The following is a 19,199-nucleotide window of genomic DNA, read 5'->3' as shown; positions in this document are numbered from 1 at the left end:
CTTCAAGCTCACAGACATCAGACCAGGTGCGTTTTGTTTATTCAGCTTGAGCTATAGTAGATGACAGATTGATAAAGATGGTGCTTTCAAACAAGTAGATGCAAATAGGCACAGACAGGTGGTCTTCCCAAGGATCGATGGAGAGAAATAAAGGAAGCAAATGACAGAGAGATGATGGAGACTGAGACTGAGAATTGTCATGACTCTTAAAGGATTGGTTCAGCATTTTTCAAGTCTGTCCAAAAACAGCAGTCAGGTTCCCAAATGAACATGAACTTATGTTTTTCTTGTTATAATCGTTCCTCCTGTTCATACTGGCCTTAAAAGATCCTGTCTTTATGCACTTTCAATGCAAGTGATGCGGGACAAAAAACAATCCTCCTTTCATACAAAAATGTATCTAAAGGTTTATTTGAAGCTAATATGAGGCTTTAGCTATCCAAATGAGTCAAATCAAGTCAATATCTTTCAAAGTTACAGTCTTTTCAGTGCCAAGTTCCATCTTTTTGTTCCTATGCTTCCTCTGCAGCTGAACAGGAAAACACTGTCCGTCGAGACACAAAGAGGAAAGTTTTTACTAGAAAGACTGTGAGCGTGAAAGATATCCACTTTGCTTGATTAACTCAGACGGCTGAAACTTCATATCTTATCTTATCTTCAGATAAACTTTTCAATACATTTTTGCTCAAAACAATGACTGTGGATTTTGTTCCCCATCACTTACATTGCACAAATTAAAGGAAAAACTGATGCAGGTCTGTATGATTGACCCCTATAGTGAGGGGATCTGATGGCTCTGTTATGCTGGCATGGTTTGGGTCCACTTGTCCCCATAGAGGGATGGGTCACTGCAAATCAATACAAAGTTGTTCTGAGTCATTCCTCGCTGTAGGGGTCAAATATTCAGACGTGTACCAGTTTTTCCTTTAATTTGTCACCCATTTGTAAGTGCATTTGCAGGTGATCTTGTAATGGTCAGTATGAATAGGAGGGATGATTACAGTGAACAAAACCTGTTTCAATGTTCATATGGACACCTGACTATTGTTTTAAGATAGACTTAAAACATGTGAACCCATCCTTTAATATAACCTTTAGAAGACTTGATCTGTGGAAACACTGACAGTTATATACATGCTGGAGAACACAGCAGATTAGGACTTGTTGGGAATGTTTGTCAAGCCCATGCTTGTTTCTTTCCACAACAATGACACATGTAGTGATTGCCATAAACAGACAAAGAAGCCCACATCAAATTCAACTTAATTTTTATTTATTAGCCAGTATTGAACAGACACTACTTTCAAGACAAATACACAGGGAGACATTGAATGTCACATTCTGTAGCATCTGCTGTCAATGTAGGTATATACTGTACATACAGTATATGACATTTGTACATGTTTTAATAGATTATGATGTTAGAAACTCCTCCAGGGAGGGTCATAGACATTCACCTTTTTAATCTTCCTCTTCACCTTCCACTTTGCTTGTCTTCTTGCGGTAGTAGCACATGGCCATGAAAGCCACCCCTTTACAGAACTCTTTGAAGTTCACCTCGCCATCGTGGTTCTTATCCAGCCTCCCCATGACCTTGTCAAAGTCAGCTGCACTGACTTCAGCCTGGAGAATAAATTCTCACCGTTAACCGCATGAAATGCATGTGAATGCTTAATGAGAAGCAGAATAAGTGAGTGTGTCATGTATAAAAGTGTGTTGAGTGTGCAGTTTCTTACTTTGATCTCAGGGTTTTGAATTTCTTTCTCCAGCAGCATCTTGAACTCATCTTTATTTAACTTGTGGTTCTTGCCATTGTCATCAGCGTACTCTACAAACATATCCACAATGGATGTAATGACCTGTTCCAGACGAGCCATAGCTATAGCTGGATGAAAAAAAAGCAGATTTGGAGTAATTAAAAGAGAAGCACAGGAGTCTTTGAAACATACATGATGAACAGAAAATAGAGTTGTTACCAAGATTTTTGCAGACATTATATTGTGAAGCCTATGAAATCAGAAGGCCAAACTAAACACATAAAGGAGGATGGAAAATGTTTAGAGCTTGTTGTGTTTACAGTAGCCCAGAACAAAGCTGTGGTACATGTCGCCACTTTGCAGATCACATTTTGTCATTGCTATTGCATGTGTCATGCTCTGTTTCACTCGTTCATGTTCAGTATCTGAATATTGCTGCTATACCACAAACCCCCCCTCTTGCTTTCCATCAGTACTCACCTTAGAGTTCACCAGGTGAAGAGAGATCACGTCTGTGTCACCACCTCGCTTCCAGATGAATGTCACACTGAGGGTAAAGCCTCTTTTTATAAGAGCAGAACACAATGTCTGACATACGTACACATATGTACACATGATTCATGTACTGGAAATGTGGCCCACTCCCTCACAAACCAGCTTCCCCAGTCTTTTTTGAGCCATCCTGTATAGATAATGCATTTGTCCTTGCTCAGCTGGTGGATTCATGTTTGTGTTGTCTATAAAGAAAATATTCACACATTGTGCATGTGTGTATGTGTGTGCATTGATGAATGAACAGTTGGAGTAGATCATTCATCTTTTTGAGAAGGTGCAAGGTGTAGCCTATTGCAAAGAAAGTACGTCAGAGTGAACGGAAAGTTACAGTAAGTAGTCCAAAATGGTGATTTTAAGTCAAAGCCATGTGTGTGAGTGTGTATGTAATAAATGTGTCTGTGTATGCAGACGAGTCTGTGCTATCTTAATTCCACTAGAGTTCTAAATTATATGGGAAACTTTTCATTTTCTATTTATCCAATCATTAGGTGCTTATTCTGGGCAAGAAGCAGGCTACGCCCTGGCAGGGAACCAGTCTATCACAGAGCTTACACACACACACACACACACACACACACACACACAGAGAGAGAGAGAGAGAGAGAGAGAGAGAGAGAGAGAGAGAGAGAGAGAGAGAGAGAGAGAGAGAGAGACAGGCAACATTTCACTTGTAGTGTTTTGCAAACAGGAGCAAAGATGAGACTTTGATTACAAGATTGCTACTTTAACCACCGTCATGTAAAAAAGCCTTATGTCTTAGTCTGTAAGCCAGTGTTCACTTACTGTATATCATCAATCGATCACTGATCAAACTTCATTCAAATAGCACCTTTCATATGAGTTGAATGCAATTCAAGGTGCTTTACAAGTGATTAACAAACACACAGGATTGTAAATATGGATTAGGAGACAAATGCAAGCTAACATCCAAGTAAAATACCAAGGTTAAAACAAGGTGACTTGTAAAATGTAAATAAAATAAATAAATGATAAAAGATTATAATGGATTAGAAAGAAAAAGATTTGAAAAAATCTACTTTAAAATAATCAATTGAATAAGACAATAAAATATAATAACAATAAAGAATGCAGAGATCATGAAGAAAATAAGAAAAAACAATATGAGCTAAATAAAAGAGAATAAAAGACAAGCTAAAATAAAATCTTAAAATTATAAAACACTACATGAAATAAATTGATTACAATAAAGCAATAAAATGTTAATTGAAAAAATGAACTGAACAATAAAAGCATTACATCAGAACCATATCATTTAAAAAAAAAAAACTTTAACAGATGGGTTTTTAGTGATTTAAAATTGATATATTGACATTTTTCAGTTCTTCTCAGATCCACTGGAGCTCTGTTCCAGCAGCTCTAGCAGAGCGTAATGGCTGAAAGCAGCATCACTACTGGTTTTCCTTCTGCTTTTTGGAACAGCTAAAAGAGAAGAACTTGAGGATCTGAGAGGCCTTCCTGGTTAATAAAAGCATTTCTGATAGACAGACTGGTGCAAGACCATGCAGTGCCTTATAAACTAATAAAAAAATCAATGCAAATTCATGTATGTAATGTATTTTGGGTTGTATTTGATTTGTTTCATAGCAGTATTGGAATACATTTTTGAAGGTTTGTTTCTAACTTGGATCGTTGTTTCTACTTGCTCTGTGTGGTTGCTTTTGCCACCAACGCTGCTTCATCAAGAACCAATACGGTGAAAGTTGAATACTTTATTTTGTGATCCTTCATCTCCTTTTCTTTCCTTCTTTTTCCTTATTGTTCTCTTTTATTCAACTTTGAAATTTACATGTGCCATAGCCAATATGAAGTTGATACAATTGATGAATCAGATGAGTTTGCCTTACTGGTTGCACATTACACACGGATGGGAATAAAAAGAAAGAACAAAGGTGGGAGGGAACCTACAGTTTACTCTCTCGCTAAGATGCAAGCGATTACACCTGGGAAGGGTGTTTCCTGTTTTAGGCAGTGGTGTCGTTTCTTTCTTCACATGGGGTGTGGTCGAGTCTGGTGGTGACATTTAATTGTTACAAAAGCAGGTTAAAAAACCTGTTGATGAGAACGTTAGACTCCAAAAGTGTTTGATGGTGATCTGTTTGCATATCACTTCAAAGGCGGCAAAATCACTCATTGTTGTCTTGCAGAACTTTAATTAAAACATCATTAGTGCGTACAAAACAAGATGTAACATGTTTATGACTTTTGCGATCTTTCCCTCATGGTGTAGTCACTAATAAAGTATAGCTACCTCAGCAGGTTTAAAAATGTCTACATGTTTTTACAAATGACATAGAGACATGCTGTACTAACACATTCATACACTTGATTTACTTGGGTGTAGTGTCTTCTCCTCTTCAGTATTTATGATATGTCGCAGTGGACTGGAAGATGGATTAGGGCTTATTTATGTTCACACATTTTTAATTTTGTATTTCTGCAGCCAGTGATTTGAGGACTCTTGCAGACCACTTATTAACTTAATTTATTGTTAGAGGTTTACATGAAAATATGTTAAACATTTTATATCTGAAGGGGATTTAAGTTAATCTATTCCAACTTTGAATGAAAACAGTACATTTACACTCTCACTTACAATAGGATGCATTTGTAAACACAATGCTTGTAATGCTAGTAAGACAGTATTTTTGATACACTTGCTCCACCTGGCAGGCAGTAGGGAGAATGCAGCTATACAATAACATAAGTTCAGGCGGTGAACATGGTGATCACATCACATTTCCTGCAGTGTTACATCACATTATGCGACTAAGACAAACTTTTACAGGTACAAATGTTTGGACACAAGTTTAGAATATATTCTTCTCACTATACACATGTGCATCTGAATTGTATAACTAAAACATTTGTCATTCACTTTGATGTTTTAAAATCAAATAAAGGTAGAAGCTACACGTATGACATATGTATAAACATAAAAACTTCAAAAAATAAGTAGTTAACATTTTATTGTCAGCCATGCAGAATTATGCAGATTTAAAAATGCACAAGTTACGCTAACAATTCTTTTCTTTTTTAAAGTTTGGTTAATAGTTGATTTACCATAAAGTGAATCGTAAAAGTTACATCCTCTTTTTATCTGTACTGCTTGATGCTGTTGCCCCTTCTTATGCAACGCTCAACCTGCCCTGACATTCCCACAAAAAATTCTTGATGTTATTGCCTGCAGTTGCACACTTTAGTCGACAGACAGCCCTTTCAGCCAATCACAAGTCCTTGACAGGGAGGCAGGAACGGCAAAAAAGAACCAATAGAAACACATGTTTGTTTCCAGACAGGCCAGAATGTGAGTGAGTTAACACTTTATGGAGAGGAGGAAAATCCACATGAATGCTTGTAAAAATCTAACATAAAATCTGTATTATGGATACTTTTTATGTCATCAGAAAAATAACGTGGACACATTTGCATTATTTGCTTGTAATCTTTATCCTCTGAGAAGAACTATTTAAACTTTTGAAGGAAGAAGTAGGCAATGACAAACCTAGGCCTCTTTTTCATGGTAATTTATGACTGCCTCCTGTATTTTTAAATAATAAAGGTTAAGCAATAATTCCCTTGTGCTTTGACGGGTTGATAATTTCATCATGTTTTTAAAAAAAGACTCGGAGATAAGAGGAGAGGAGGCAAGAGAATCACAATCACAGACACTCTGGTTGAACCATTCATACATTCAACTGACTGGCTTACAGACATCAGATCAGGTGGATTCTGTTTGTTCAGCTCGAACTGGCAGATTCATACATAGATGCAAAAAGCCACAAATAGGTGGATTCACACAACAGATGGGAAAAGAGAGAGAGAGAGAGAGAGAAGAGTGAGTAGACAAAGAGAGAGGCAATGACTTTAATGATATGAGAAGAATCTGATATCAGCCAGTATCATCAAGTTTTTACTTGTGGGGGACTACAAGACTGGAAGTAATAGAAGTGACATTTCCATTCAAGAACTGCTGACAGTGATATCTGCACCAAAGCACATAGTGAGTGATGTCTGTTGAATGTTTGATGAGCCCATGCTTGTTTCCTTCCCCAATAATAATGGCATCAAATAGCGAGCAACTACACATCCAGTGATTGCAATGAACATACAAAGAAGCACAAAACAAATCAAACTTTGTAGTTTTTATTAATTTAACACCACTATTGAATGGAGACGTCTTTGTAAACCAAAATACAGAAAACAAAGACAAAGAAAAATCTCATTTTGCATGCTTGTTTAAAACACAGCTTGAGCTTCATAACGGATATGCAAATATCCTGTTGCCAGTAGCATCTGTTGTCAAAGTATGCAGTCTCAGATATGATATATACTGTACGCACATGCAATATGTATAAAATATTTTTAAATACATTATGGTTGTACAAACACTTTAAGTGTTTGCAGTTGATCTTTAGGCTTCTTGTTCACCTTCCTTGCCCTTGCCTTTCTTGCCACCTTTGCCTGTCTTGCTGTCATAGTAACATTTGGCCAGGACAGAGACACACCTACAGAACTCTTTGAAGTTGACCTCGCCATCGTGGTTCTTATCCAGCATCTCCATGGCCTCCTCAATGTCATTAGCATTGATTTTCCCCTGGAAAATATGTTTTCTCACAGTTAAAATGCACATGAATGAATGGTGAATAAAACACAGGATAACTTGTGCCTGTTATACATAGATGTGCATGTAAAGTGAATGTGTTGAGTCTCTCACTTTTAACTCATCGCTTTGTATTTCTTTCTCCAACACCATCTTGAACTCATCCTTGTTTAATTTGCGTTTCTTGCCTTCATCATCAGCATACTCCAGAAATATATCCACAATATTTGTGATGACCTGTTCCAGACGAGCCATAGCTGTAGCTGAGGGAGAAAAAGTATTACAGGATTAACAGAATCTAGTCAAACTTGATTAAACAGTATTTGTAAATTAAATATGCAGTATACGTTGCTAATGCTCACAAGAAAGAGCTAACAAAGTTTAAAATCAACACTATAAGGTGGTTGACAAATGCTCAGAGCAAGTAGCATTCATTAAAGCTACAGTAAGTGCCATGAAATGACGCAACTTTTAGATTAATAATAATACTGGTAGCTTACAAACAACATTCTGTCATTTCCATCACATCTTTCATTCTCTCTTGCATTCATTCATGCTCAGTATCTGAATTAAATGCTGCTAAACTCCCTCCCTCCATATCTTGCTTTTCATCAGTACTCACCTTAGAGTTCACTAGATAAGGAGAGATCACGTCCGTGTTACCAGCTGTCCCAGGTGAGACTGATATCAGACTGGGGGGAAAGCCTCCTCTTAAAGAGTAGGCGCACTCTGTCTGACACACACACACAAACACACACACACACACAGAGTCACAGAGTCATTAATAGAACTACACACACACACCAGCAGTGATTCATGCCTTGGAAATGCGCCCCACTCCACCCAAACAAGCTACGACAGTCTTGTCTCGCCATATTGTAAAAATATTTCTTTATGCTTGTGTCGTATAGAGAAAACTGAATGCCAACATTGCTTCCATGCACATGTGTGTGTGTGTGTGTGTGTGTGTGTGTGTGTGTGTGTGTGCGCATTGATGTGTGAACAGATGGAAGAGATCATAAAGGCGGGGAAACCTCTCTCTTCGCTGAAGAGCTGCTCAGTGTTAGCCTGCTAGGGAAAATATATGTCAGAGTAAATGGAAAGTTACAGTCAGTAGAGTTCAGCCCAACCCAAAATGGTGAGTTTCAGCCATGAGTGCGTATATCTGGGTGTGCATGTTTTTGTTGATATGTTTCTATGTCTGCATGTGACTTGTTTGCAACATGATTACACAAGACTTTTGTTTATGTTCTATATTAATTAAAAAGGTTATATTTAATGTCTTATTTGCAATTCTTTCAAGCTGAATTTTTTATTTTAAAACCTCTTGTGTACAGTTTAGAAATATAACAAGTGTTTCAGCCAATGTTAGACTTTTTATACTGTATTTCCTTGTTGGAATGATGTTAAAGGATAGGTTTACAATTTTTTAAGTCTTAAAACAACAGTCAATTGCACATATGAACATTGACACAGATCTTTCTTGCTGTAATGTTCATACTGGCCATTTGAAGATCACTTCCATATTGTGCTTTCTAAATCCACAGCCCTCGTTTTGTGTAAAGATGTATTCCAAAGTTTATCTGAAGCTTATATGAGTCTTCAGCAATCTAAATGAGTCAAATACAGAAAACATTCTCCAGACTTACAGTCTTCTTACTACAAAATTCTGTCTTTTTGTTGCTATCCCTCCACTGAAGGTCAACAGGGAAACACTGTCCAGGGAAACAAAAAGAGGGAATTTTGTACCAAAAAGACTGTAAGTTTGGAAGACATTTGACTAAATTAGACTGCTGAAGCCTCATATACTTCCCCTGCATCACTTACATTGAAAGTGCATTAGGGAGGGATCTTTTAATGGTCAGGAGGAATGATTACAACAATTAAAAACTCTGTAAATGCACATATGGACTATTATTTTAAGATTACCATGAAAAATTGTGAACCTATCTTTTAAGTACACTTGAATGCATGTTTCTTTGTGGTTCCTGAATAGTTTCATGTGCTTCTGCCATCAGTGCTGCGACATAACCATCTAGGATCCCAGTGGAAACAAGTTGAATACTTTACACTTAATCTTATGTGTATTTTGGAATATCGTACTATAAATTCAACACTAGTTACAAGTCTGCTGCAAATAACTCTCAAAGTTGACACAGTCAGTGTGTTGACTGTGTGTTTGAACAGATCTGAGGCACTCCCATTCATCCTGCTGGTCTGTTATGTAACTCAACCACTATTTTCCACCCTCTTTTCCAAGCCTGCTGAAAGGCAGCATTTTCTTCTTCTATTCCTTTCATTTGCCCCCCTGCCAAGTCCCTTTTATAGGTCAGTTCAAACTATCCAGCACCAGCCTCTCTTCAGGTAGCCCATATTACTTTCACTTATTGAACACTATCAGATTCTCCTTGCAGGGGAGGAAAGGAAAATAGAGACGAAGGATCATGTGGCATTAATTACAAAAAAAGTTCATCCTTCCACACTCTGCCAGCAGGTATTGGGTATAGTTTCACTGCTGGAGAGGTTCTGTACGTCTACAGTGGTCTGCACCATGGACATTCACACTGTATTTAAAAAGGTTACTTACTGAATAGATATAGCTTTAAACTTCCTTCTCAATATTTGTTTGCCATTCATCCTCAGAAGTTAATGTTTGTACAGTTATTTAAGAAAATATATTCAGTGCTTTAATGTAATGTAAAATCTGCATGCTGCTGTGGCTATGTTCTCTTTTCATAATCAGTATACTGTAATAATCCACCAGAAAAGCAAAGAGGTAAGTCACCACCTCTTCAAGAGAAACAATTACTGCCTAAAAGTAGCAGAACAACTTTGTGACATACATACCATGAGTCACACCACAATGGAAAGAATTATGTTGAAGTATGTTGAAAATTTGTTAAATTATGGGTGTTGGTCACTGGTTTTTCAAAATGCATTATTCCTATTGTCCTGTTCAGTGTGATGTATATTTTCCAAGTAATTATATCCATAGGTAGGCTTACAGTGTGTGAAAAGGTCAGCTCAGAAAATACATCATTCACCTCTTGAAGAAACTAATACATTTAAAATACAAAACAGGAAGGTCATGGCTTCTGCACTGGCATCAACAACAGATTTATATAATTAGCCAGGGAGTAATGCGATATATCTGCACCAGACCCTGTGACACAATATTTCTCATCTATAACCCACTTTCAATTGATGGTCTGTGTGGGGAAATAACAAACTTTTTTTTAAAAATGTACCCTTCAACATTATTATTACAAAACAAAGTCTGTCCTCCCTTAGAGACCAGAAATGGAAAGAAGCAGTAAGAGGAATGCTGGGTGAGCCACCAGACAGCCTAAATGACTTTTAGGACTTTGATGACATCTGGTGGTGAATTAAAGACAATACATTGCCTCCCACTATTAGGACCAAATCACCACATTTATGTTTTCTCTGGGTTCAGTACCCCAGTTGTGCTTTTGTTTAAGATCCAGCACTGAAGCTGGCTTTCTTTTTAACTGTTTAAAATGAATGTAGTTAACCTGTTAACTTAGGTTTGGGAGCAGAACCACGCCTCAACCACACCTCTAATCACCTGCCAAGCCTACTTATGCCGGGTCAACCCATCCTACCCTGTTTGTCTCAGATTTCTCGACCCACCCTCCCCTTCCCTTCATCATTCCATCCTCCTTCCTCATCCCTACCCTCATCCCTTCATCCCCTCATCCCTTGAGCCCTTCCTTCCTATTCAATCCGGTGCATATCTCTCTCATGTCTCATTCTAGGCACTGTCTGGGGGCCAGCGATCAGCTCGGGTGGATATATATGCCTGAGACGGAACCCCCACACTGAGTCTCCCTCCGCCCGGTCTTCAATACATTCTCCCAGACCAGCCTAACAGATGACATCTCCCTCTACCTCACCTACATCCATTCATCTATTCACAACATTCAATAACTCCTGTATTCCATTAAACCTTTAAACGACATATCGTTGTGGCGTGGTTCTTGCTAGTGAATGTTGTTTAACGTAAGATCCTGTTGGCACGTGTTCTGTTATCAGAGTGACTGACCTGTGCAGCATTTGACACTGTTGTTTCTGGGTTTTAGCAGTGCTAACAAGGACTGCCTTTGACTGGTTTACCTCTTGTTTGTCAAGTGGGCAATACTCTGTTGTCACTGGTACTGTCACTCAATTTCCTCACCTGCTCAGCTGACCTGCTGTGGTGTGCTCTGTTATTTTGTTATCCTGCATGAATTAATAGGTTGATTTAGTAACCTCAGAAGTGTCCTTCAAGGTGTTATGCTAACATACATCTGCATGTTTTTTCAGCCTTACAAGCCCAGCACACTTTCTGCATTGTATGTCTAACAGTTATCATGGACTGCATTTTTGATAACTTCTTCCATTAGGCATTTTGACATGTCACATGTAAAATTAGTGATGACTGAATTCCATTTAGCTGCTTCAGTTTCAGGGTCCTGTATTGTGCTTGTCAGCTCACTGTCACATTGTCATGACTTACTGGGACACTTGAATAGAATGGAGCCATCCTTAATGTTATTAGTAACACCTGTGAGAGTCCAAATGTCTGCTGAGAAATAAGTTTATTTAACACACCAGCAGCCTAATGGCCAAACTGACAACCCACTATATTTGGCACTGATTTTAAATGTTTTTGATGGACTTTTACAGCATTATAGGCTTGGCTGATCCCTTTAGAGTGGGTGTGTCTTCTGTTCATAGCAAGATTTCTAACATCTGCTTGCAAATGCCAAGAATCAGGTTGAAAAGACAAAGTGTTTTTGCTCTTACTACCCTAATGCTTTGGAATAATAAAAGGAGTCACAGAGTCACTTGCTATCTTCAAATAACTCCCATATATAGCCTTACAGTATATAGGACTTGTAAAAATCTGATCATCAGTCACCCATGTCTTTTGCTGCACTTTCACCTTGATTTAGCTACTTTATATTCAGTAATTTGTTCCTGCCTACATCTGTGGGCTGCCTTGTGTGAGATAGCAGAAGAATGTTGTGCAAATGAGTTGAAAACACAAAGGAATGAGCAGTTTGGCAGCTAAGCTGAAGGAGGACATTGACCGAAACAATACCATTTCCAAAAAAAAAAACACAAGAAAAAAACAAGAAAACCCCAGCAAATATTATAAGCACTTATAAACATGCTTGTCTGGCATAGCCCTACCTCATAAACTCATAACAAAGAGGCATGTGTGCAGCACTCAGGTTGGAGCACACACACATCTGATACCAGCACATTCCCATATTGAACCATTTAAGTTGTGTATAAAAACTGCTGCCTCGACTGAACAGTCAAGAAAGATTGATGGGTCATATGTCGTGTATCTGATGTGTAGTCATCAACATCCTCAGAATGTCAGAGGTATTTGTCTGGCATTGGCAGCTTCTTTTGACTGAAATGGTCCTATGTGTTCAAGAGATAGATGGCACAGATCAACTGAAACTATAACAATGCAACCAGAGAATAGTTTTAGTATACAAGAGTAATCAGACAAACAGAAGGTGAAATTTTGTCAAAGGTTGTTTTTACTTGTTAGTCTGGCATACATTTGTGCTACAAAATTTTCTTATAAAAAAAATCAACATTTTTATTTCCCTTTCACTTCTTGCCCTTCTTTTGATGGAGCATGTAACACTTCTCACAGGCCATTGAAAGACCAGCGACGAGGGGAAGAAACTCTTCAAAGTCCAACTTATCATCTTTGTTTTGGTCCAGATCCTTCAGGATATGGTCCACAGTTTTGGGGTTATTCTGAGTCTGAAAGAACATTAGCAAGAGAGACAAATTCAGGGTGTGAAGTTACAGTAAGAGCAATAAGTTACACATCTGTACATAAATCAGCACTCAGGTTAGAGATTAGATTTGAAGATGCTTACTTTCAGGAACGTGGGTAGCTCCTTCTCAACCAGTTTTTTCAGTTCCTTTTTGGTCAAGGTCTTTCCATCACCGTCTTCATCAGCATAGCGGTGGAATATCACAATCAGTGACTCCATGCATTTCTCCAAGTCAGTCATTGCTGCAGAAGGAGGTGCTGAAAGGAGGAAAGACAAGTCTATAAGTACATTTCATTAAAAACACAAACATTTTGCCTGACTACCGAAATGTGACAGCTGTTGTTACTTTGCAGAATAAGCTTTTACATACAAATAACTACCCAACAATACAGGAAGTAGGCCGTTTAAACCTCAATCTGCATCTGGACCATCAAAGTTACAACAGATTTTCAATTATACTTCTGTAAAATGTATCATTTTAGCTTTTAACAGACATTCAACATGGCTGCAATCCCATATTAGGGTAACGCAGCGATGAGGCAGTGGGCTACTCCATCCAAAACTAACATCACTAGGTGAGGATGTGGGTGTTGGTTTTACTGGCACTCAAAGCAAATTCTTTGGATATTAGACATCAGTTTCTGGCACAAACTGAAGTCCTTATCTCAAGACTCCCACTATGCCTCTATGTTTCCTTTCCATCTGCTTTTCCTCCCTTCCAACTGCTTTTTCCTCTCGAGTTTCAGAGAACATGGATGTACAGGAATTAAAGACAAGAAGAGTGAAATAACTTCAGGGAAGATGAACAGAGGGCCAGCCGCTACTTGTCAGAGAGGATGAAAGCCTGACGTAATGCACTAACAACGCCAGAGCCCAGACAATAAAACATGTTCAACATTTTACAGACTAAACCTTAACTGCGAAAAAGCAGCTTTCCCGTGTAGCCTACAAGTTTAAAGCTACTTATTACTCTTCATAATAAGTAATACGCTTTTTTCAACAACTTCAGCAACTTTTTTTTTTTTTAAAGTACGCGAGAAAACAGTGAAATCAGAGAAACAGGCGTCGAAATGATCATAACGAACTTACCAGAATACGAATGAGCAGAAACTGTAGGATGTGGTTCGGTGACGGGTGTGGGGGCTCACTGAAAGTTTATTCAACAATTTATAGTCAGCAAGGCAACGCCCAATAAGAAGGGAGGGAGAGGGAGGGATACAGAGGCGAAGGAAGAGGGAGACGGCAAATGACGCGAATGTATAAATATCATCCCATCCCTGCACACACTTCCGTTATGAACCATGGGATGAAACCATAATCTGACACCACAGTTGTTTAAAAGTGTTATCAAGCGATGTCTGAACTCCCTAAATTCTGTAGAAAGCTCAAACTTTCATCCCTAGAAAAAAACAAACTTTGACACATAATTTGGTTTTTGTACAAATAGCATATAATCTATAGTTAGACATTAAAGTCACAACTGCAAAATGAGACAAAACAGTTGTAACACACAAAAAATACTGATGCATAATCCCTCACCTAGGATGCTGGGACATGCTACAGATGGGCAAGCTTGGGCCTGTATAACTGGTTGTCTGAGTCAAGATGTTTTGGCGACATACAATATGTGGTGGTCTAGGTTCTCATGACTTCATCTGATCTAATTTCCTATTGCATCTGTTTTCCCTGGATAGTAATTAATATTCATTAATGACAACGCCCTCCTTAATTTCAACCGGCCAACTTACATCAAATTGATAAAAAATAAGACATACACCATATTAAAGATATTTTAAGTGTTTATTTATCCAAGGAAGCTTCACCCTCTTTATCAGGAACACCCTGTTCACACTAACACCTGGAAGCTGCCTGATACAACCACAGTCTGATCTGTTGGCAATGCAGCAGCTCTACTAGAACTGTTAAGCCTTGCTCAAGGGCACCTAGGTGATTTCACTTTCCAGATCCAGATTTATCCTTGTGGTCCAGTGTTCGAAGCTTGAGACCTCCTTGTCACAAGGCCATTTCTTTAATCTTCAGGCCACCACTGATCCTTTTAAACATATGGTCTTATTTTGTCTAAAATAAAATAGAGCAAATATACAAAGATATTTTTTTTTTGACAAGAAAACCCATTTGTATTATTTCTGATTGAGTGTTTAATGTTCACCCCACAGCCATATGAGCTCTAAACATCTGCCAGCATTCTCACACACACACACACACACAAAAAAACTTTTCAAGAGAAGAAAATTTACCGTATGCACTGCAGTTATAGATTTCAGATATGTATTTGGTCTGAATCTATTTATCCAAGTAAGACTTTTGAGCAGCATGTTAGTCCTCTGTCATCATGGCTCAGCCAACAGTCACACACATAGTCTCAGTCTGCAATGAGTCTACTTCTGATGACCGTGAGGCAGCTGTGGTTTAGTAAATTGGTCAAGGGGGATTTTGGCTACAGTTGGTGACTTAGGAGAGACGTAAGCTATTGTTTCTTTCTACCACACCTCTTCCTAAACAGCTGACCATTTTAGCTCATAATTACAGGATACCAACCCCCCCAATCTAACACACAGTCTAATATTAAAAAACCTGAATGAGGCTGAACAGAAGAACAACACATTCAAAGTCTTTCAGTGTTTAATTACAAAATGAATGCTGATGAATATACAAATAACTTGATGGGGTGTTTTAATCTCTTTACAACCAGTTTAAAAAGAGTGCTAAAGAAAATGTTCACAATGGAATGTGATAGCTGTTGAGCTATTTTCCGCAACCTTACATATACCAAGGACATTTCTCTATGATTCAAATTTGAGATTTCTGTAAAAAAAAAGAAAAAGAAAAAGCTAAGCCACGATAATGGTTCATCTTACTTTCCAAGTAATATTCCCCAAACCAAATTTAAAAGGCTTAAAGAAACCCAAACAAAAGGACATGTATTTAACAAATGATTTTGACAAAATACAGAACTGGGTGACTGATTAACTGGATGCAAGTGGGACCCTACAGATTCATCGATTCCTCAGTTCTTCCTTTTGCCCTTGCTGGCAGCCTTGGCCGGTGTTACTGAGGGAACGGCTGCTTGGTAGAGAGCGGCAGATATTTTGTTGATGTAGTACAGGGCAAACAGTGAGAATATGAGGCTGGAAGGAAAAAATGACAAAGCAAGACAATAAGATTTAAATTAAAATACATTAAGATATCGTGTAGTGCAAAGCTGCAGTAAATATTTGGGAACTGCAGAGGTTCTGTTACTCACCATGTGGTGACACAGACACGATGCACCAGACCAGAGGCAAACAGTGACAGACACAGGCACAGCAGAACTGGAAATTAGGAGAATGAATAATACAAGTGAGGAACAGAGCCTGAATGATTTATTGGAGGAGTAATAATATACTTAGAGATAAAATGTACTGTACATACTGTTAATAAGATATTAAATCATTGTCTGACTGTGTGTTAAAAGGCTTAACTGCCATGAAGCAGAGACTGAAATTATGATGTCTGGATTTGCTATATTGCTCAAGATTTTTCGGTGCAAACTTAGCAAAACTATTACACTAAACATCATGCAAGAAATAGTGCAAGAAAAGAAGACTTCCATGTTATCACCACTTACTCTCTGGGAATATCTTGGCTTGGAATCCCTTCCCAAAAAAGAGGTTTTCCAAATTATTAAATGCCTGTACATAAAGTTAAGGTGAAAGTGATTTTTTTTCAATCCATGACACAGATCAAACATCTCAAAAATCTGGATTCTCCTTTTGATTTCATCTCAGTTGTAAATGCTGCATTGTAGTAAAGATTAAGCACACAAAAGGCAACAAGAAGATGTCCATTAACAAATGACTACCTGAACTACTATATAATGATAGTTTAATGATCAGCAGCATGTGTTAAAGCATTAAAAGGATACAGTGAGAGAGCAGATGAAAAGGACTGAGCCCAAGAAACCTCCCAGGATGGTGAGCCACTCAGTAGATCCCAGCTGCTTACTGAACATCTGCATCCCAGCAAATACCAGCACTGACAGCAGACTGGACAGCACTAGAGAGGTGCCTGTGTTCACAGCTACAAAAGGAAAAACAAGTCGGGTTTCATTTTAATCACACCTCTCAAACACAGATGCAATTAAAATACTTTTTAGTGCCAGACTTCTCATCAAGAAAAACTTAGGCTACTTTGATACTGATGTATTGAGGAGCATTAATACAACTAAAAAGACCAGTTTGAGGGACAAGACACTTCAGCTGTATCTAAACTGATACAAGAATTCATAGGTATGTTCTTGACCTGATCAGAAACAATGAAATTTAATATCAACACAATTGCAAAGCTGAAACAAAAAGTAGAGCAGCTGGGTGTATCTAACTTTAACCTAGTTTCTTTTAGCTAAAAGGGAACATGTTTTAACTAGAGCTGGTGTTGGAAAGACCTTCTGCTGCTGAGAATCATCGTGAAAGTAAGAATGCCATCAACTTTCAAGTGCATCAACTTTTTAAAAAAAAATCAGGTCAAACAAAAGCCCCCTTTTGTACATGATGCTGAAGTTAGCTTGCAATTTGGGGTTAAGGGAAACATAAATAATGATATTTTATTTCGCTGTTGATTCTCAGTTTTTGCACTGCTTACACTTGTGAAAGATTGTTAGACATCATAGCAAAAGCCTTAACGCTGTTTAAACCCACTACCAGATTTATGAATCCTTCATTTTTCTTATGAAAATAGGAAAAAAAGGGCAATTTCACTGCCTTTCCACATCCAGATCAAAAGCCACTATACTTAGACCTGTCAAATCTGACTAGATTAACAAGGAGTCTCCAGAGACTCATTAAAACAGTTTCAGATTTGTGAAACCTTTATTCTATTTGTGAAAACTGAAATGTGGTCTAATGTGGTCTGGATGGAGAAATATCAGTGAAATCGCCCTTTTTTCATGTTTCATAAATAGAAGAAAGGCTTCACAAATCTGAAATTGTGTTTTAATGAGTCTCTGGAGGCTCCTTGTTAATCTAGTCCAGATTTGACAAGTCTAGTGGCTTTTGATCTGGACCTAGTGTAATGTGATCTAAGTGGGAACAAGCAGTGAAACTGCCCTATTTTCTGTTTTCATAAGCAAATTAAAAGTTTCATAAACCTGAAAGTGGGTTTAAACAGCGTTAAGGTTTTTGCTACGATATCTAACACCTTTTCACAAATGTAAGTGGTACAAAAACGGAGAATCGGCCGCTAAATATCATTATTTATGTTGCCCTTAGCCCCGAATCAGAAGCTAACTTCAGCGTCTTCTTTCAAATTACGTTGAATGTCTTGAGTTAACTCTAACAACGTAACGCCACGTCAGTGTTCGCACGTAAACGCTTCCGATACACAGCTAGCTTCTAGTTAGCCAACCCACATTATCACCTATTCATTTGGAAAATGTAATGTTTTATATTCACAGTGGAGCCTGCAAATTTAATCTCCCAACTGTTAAGTATCGACAGTGTGAAAAGTGCTGCTGGACTGCATCACTCGGCTCTCTAAGCTAAAGCTATATGTTTCTGATTAACGTTAGTTCTGGACGCTCCAGTTTAACAATATCTACACAACCACAAACTCGCTTTGCAAGAGTACTTGAACGATACATTAAGCGTGCAATACATACCCATGATTTGATGTTTAGTTGGAGTATTTATAGTGAAACCAGTGTGAATCAGGTTTAACGTCGTTGAGCAAGCGAAACGTCAGGATGTAGGAACTAAAAATGTCATCATCACCCGGTCCAAATAACAGGTGGGACCAGTGGGCGGGGCCACGAATTAAGAGAGGACCTTTTGTGTTTTTCACAAAGAACCTGAACAATGGATGTATAATCTGAACAGTATATTAAAATCATTAAGTCCTCTTCAGGATTATGTTGGAGGGGTTGTGGCCACCAAGGAGACCTCTCACATATATTATGGGCCTGTCCAAAACCACAGGGGTGCTAGGAGGATGATAAAAAGCAAATAGAACTAATCTTGGATATAAAATTTCACTTCGACCCAAAGTTATTCATTTTAGGCATCTACCTTGGGAAATCAAATGGTGAAAAAGAAAATGTATTTATTAAGGACCCTACTCTTAAAATCTATAAAAACAAACAAACAGCAGCAATAACAACAACAACAACTACAACAACAAAAGATTACAATCAACCGCAGTTGCAGCTGTGGAGAGAGTTGTGGAGAGTTGCAGCCACAGCTCTCAAACAACAATGGCAAGAAAGTGAAAGGGGATTCATTATTGAAAAGGTCACAGCTAAAATACAGCTGAAAACAGACATTCTTATGAATATATGGTCACCATGGATATTAGCTAGGTCAAAAACAAAGAGCTGAAATGTAGAAAATTATGTCTCTTGTATCCTTTTAGTTTATTTTTGTATTAAATTATTACTAAATTGTCTGTTTAGTATTCTGTTATAGT

General features: G+C 38.0%; 4 protein-coding genes and 1 long non-coding RNA gene across 5 annotated transcripts; 1 reads left to right on the top strand and 4 right to left on the bottom strand.

Moving 5' to 3' along the window:
- Nucleotides 1-1,286: 1,286 nt before the first annotated feature.
- On the bottom strand, nt 1,287-2,284 carry LOC122987714 (protein S100-A6-like). Its single transcript, XM_044359733.1, has 3 exons — nt 2,238-2,284; nt 1,737-1,885; nt 1,287-1,623 (listed from the first exon to the last, which is right to left on the bottom strand). The coding sequence occupies exons 2-3, from the start codon at nt 1,875-1,877 to the stop codon at nt 1,462-1,464; spliced, it is 303 nt and encodes a 100-aa protein (XP_044215668.1). The 5' UTR covers nt 1,878-1,885; nt 2,238-2,284; the 3' UTR covers nt 1,287-1,461.
- Nucleotides 2,285-6,460: 4,176 nt separating this feature from the next.
- On the bottom strand, nt 6,461-7,654 carry s100w (S100 calcium binding protein W). The gene is made up of 3 exons (XM_044359732.1): nt 7,556-7,654; nt 7,048-7,196; nt 6,461-6,927 (listed from the first exon to the last, which is right to left on the bottom strand). Exons 2-3 carry the CDS (start codon nt 7,186-7,188, stop codon nt 6,745-6,747), a joined length of 324 nt encoding a protein of 107 aa, XP_044215667.1. The 5' UTR covers nt 7,189-7,196; nt 7,556-7,654; the 3' UTR covers nt 6,461-6,744.
- A 107-nt stretch (nt 7,655-7,761) lies between these two features.
- On the top strand, nt 7,762-10,912 carry LOC122987718. The gene is made up of 2 exons (XR_006404570.1): nt 7,762-8,071; nt 10,710-10,912. It is a non-coding gene; the product is annotated as an uncharacterized LOC122987718 (long non-coding RNA).
- A 1,563-nt stretch (nt 10,913-12,475) lies between these two features.
- LOC122987715 (protein S100-A1-like) lies at nt 12,476-13,942 on the bottom strand. Its single transcript, XM_044359734.1, has 3 exons — nt 13,830-13,942; nt 12,843-12,997; nt 12,476-12,723 (listed from the first exon to the last, which is right to left on the bottom strand). Exons 2-3 carry the CDS (start codon nt 12,978-12,980, stop codon nt 12,565-12,567), a joined length of 297 nt encoding a protein of 98 aa, XP_044215669.1. The 5' UTR covers nt 12,981-12,997; nt 13,830-13,942; the 3' UTR covers nt 12,476-12,564.
- Nucleotides 13,943-15,365: 1,423 nt separating this feature from the next.
- krtcap2 (keratinocyte associated protein 2) lies at nt 15,366-18,525 on the bottom strand. The gene is made up of 5 exons (XM_044359193.1): nt 18,397-18,525; nt 16,666-16,820; nt 16,369-16,432; nt 16,006-16,072; nt 15,366-15,889 (listed from the first exon to the last, which is right to left on the bottom strand). Exons 1-5 carry the CDS (start codon nt 18,398-18,400, stop codon nt 15,769-15,771), a joined length of 411 nt encoding a protein of 136 aa, XP_044215128.1. The 5' UTR covers nt 18,401-18,525; the 3' UTR covers nt 15,366-15,768.
- Nucleotides 18,526-19,199: the final 674 nt, after the last annotated feature.

Source organism: Thunnus albacares, chromosome 8 (genome assembly GCF_914725855.1).
Source record: "Thunnus albacares chromosome 8, fThuAlb1.1, whole genome shotgun sequence".
Taxonomy (NCBI): domain Eukaryota; kingdom Metazoa; phylum Chordata; class Actinopteri; order Scombriformes; family Scombridae; genus Thunnus; species Thunnus albacares.
Note: the sequence above shows the minus strand (reverse complement) of the source record. Positions and strands in the feature narration are given on the sequence as shown.